We start from the raw sequence: 2136 nt of genomic DNA, 5'->3' as shown, positions 1-2136 counted from the left end.
GAATGCAGCGAGTTTGTGCTAGTCAGCACTTTGCGTTGTGGCGTCCTTGCTGTCGTCCGGAGCCCCGTGCCGCTGCCCAGGAAGCTGCTGGATGCCCGGTGAGGCTCGGGAGAGGGGAAAATGGGAAGGCGGTGACCGGAAAGGTGAGGCATCCTCATGGTTTGGGCACTTTGCGGCAGGCAGAGAGCCCTTCCTACCTGAGGGAGGCACAAGAAGAAAACAGAAGGTGTGGTCTGCTCCCCCAGCGCGGGTTAGCCAGCTCATGGGGAGGAGAGGAAGTGCTAGGGTAGTGGGTGCGGATCCGGGCCCCCGACGTCTGCCTGTACCGAGTATGCTCTGGGCTGCGTGGCATCCTCTGAAAACATCCAGGTCTGCAGCCGTTCTGATTTCCCCCCCAGGCTGGAGGTGCAGGTACGCGAGCAGGACAAGGATGGAGGGCAGGTAAGCCAAAGGTGCGAGAGAGTGAAACCCCGGGGCACCGAGGGTTTTGCAATGCGACAGAGACCTTCCTCTTCGTCACCCGGCGCAGCGCGGGGTGGTGATAGCAGTGAGAGCCGTGCGCTCCAAGTGTCATTCCTCGTTCCTGGGCGCCTGCCTTTAGGACCTGCTCTTCATTAGCCAACACGTCTTGTCCCGAGTCTGGCTGGTCGTGGGCCGTGGGGATGCCTTGTGTGTTCATCTTCCTTTTGTGGTTTATTTCTTTTAATCAGTATTTGCGCTGAATGAGAAATCCCAAGCAGAAGTACAGGAGTGCTGTGTTGGCCCAGGAGACTGTACAGAGTTCTGTGCAAATGTAAAGGGAGGAAGTAGCTCGGTTTCTTGTTTTACAGGAATGCTATTTATAGCATGCCGTGCTCCACGAGCTGCGGGTGACACACCTGCCACATAGCGAGCACTTTTGTAGGGGTGAATTTTTGTCTGCAGTTTCATCTGCCAGCAGGCAGAGATTTTGGAGGTTGTGGGCTTGTGACCTAGCATGGTCACGGGGGTGTGTGTGGACTTGCTCCTGAGTTTGCTTGAGCTGATGACCTTGTGTTACCCCCAAAAAGGAATTAGGTGTGTGCGGAAAAGCAAAGCAAAAGCCTTGAGGGTTTGTCCTGCCGTGGGGTGGCTGCGGAGCCGCCGGCGCCAAGGCATGCCTTGTGCTCTCGGCGATGGGGAGCTGCCGTGGACAGGTAGCTCTGCTCTAGACTGCTTTGTGGTTGGACCTCTCCAAACCAGGCTTTGGGAACGGCCTTTCCACCGTCCTGCCCTCTCTCCTCTCCTAGGACATGAACAACCTGGAGGAGGAAGGGGTGGAGTTCCTCCCTGCCATGAACTCCAAGAAGATGGAGAAGCACGGCCCAAAGCGGCGGGTGGTCGTCACTGTCGTGATCGTTGTTTTCCTGCTCATCTCCCTCGTCACCGGCCTCCTGGTTTGGCACTTCAGATGTGAGTATGACGTCTGGTGGGTGGTGGCATGTAGGGTGATACCCTGGGAGCATATCCGCATGGAAAAGCTTCGTTATCTGGTGTTGCTCACATGTGCCCTCTCTAGCTCTGGGAAGGCTCCAGGAAATGGGAGGACACCATTGCCACCCCCCTGCCCTGACTGCTGTCACTTGGGGACCTGCTGTGCCATGGTCCCAGCCCTGACTGCCCTTTCTGCCTCTGATCTGTTGCCTTCCAGACAGGAACGTGGCCGTCCAGAAGGTTTTCAATGGCCACTTACGGGTTCTGAACTGGGACTTCCTTGACGCTTACGAGAACTCCAGCTCGCCGGAGTTCATCATGCTGGCCAAGAAGGTGAAGAGCACGGTAAGAGGTTTCTTGCATCCCTCCTCCTGCGAGCAGAACTTTTTCCTCTTGCCCCGTGGCCGTGGGGATCCTGCACGTAAGGCTGCCTGCTTGGAGCTTTCTTGCTCCTCTCAGCTCTCCCCGCTCGCCACACTGGGCTGGGTGCGAGGAGCCTGCCTTTAAGCTGGGTCTTGGCATCACGGGCTCCAGCCCAGTGCCACGGTGTCTTCCTGCCTCTGCCACCCAGCGCGTGCCGTAGGAGGCTGCCTGGGCAAATCTCAGGGTCGGTGGATGAGTCAGGGCTGGGAGCTGAGGCAGGAGCGTGTCTGCCCTTCGTGCTGAAGCCGTGGCTGGTCTTGC

General features: G+C 58.0%; 1 protein-coding gene across 1 annotated transcript in view; it reads left to right on the top strand.

The window, feature by feature from the left end:
• The first annotated feature begins 1271 nt into the window (after positions 1 to 1271).
• The window catches only part of ST14 (suppression of tumorigenicity 14 (colon carcinoma)), a 10500-nt gene continuing 9635 nt past the window's right edge, over positions 1272 to 2136 (top strand). Inside the window, exons 1-2 of the mRNA XM_009322581.1 lie at positions 1272 to 1431; positions 1670 to 1797. Coding sequence (XP_009320856.1) covers positions 1272 to 1431; positions 1670 to 1797 — 288 coding nt within the window. The remainder of the gene's footprint in view (positions 1432 to 1669; positions 1798 to 2136) is intronic.

The sequence above is a fragment of the Pygoscelis adeliae genome, unplaced genomic scaffold (assembly GCF_000699105.1).
Source record: "Pygoscelis adeliae isolate BGI_AS28 unplaced genomic scaffold, ASM69910v1 Scaffold224, whole genome shotgun sequence".
Classification (NCBI taxonomy): Eukaryota; Metazoa; Chordata; class Aves; order Sphenisciformes; family Spheniscidae; genus Pygoscelis; species Pygoscelis adeliae.
This window is presented reverse-complemented; position numbering and strand designations above follow the sequence as displayed.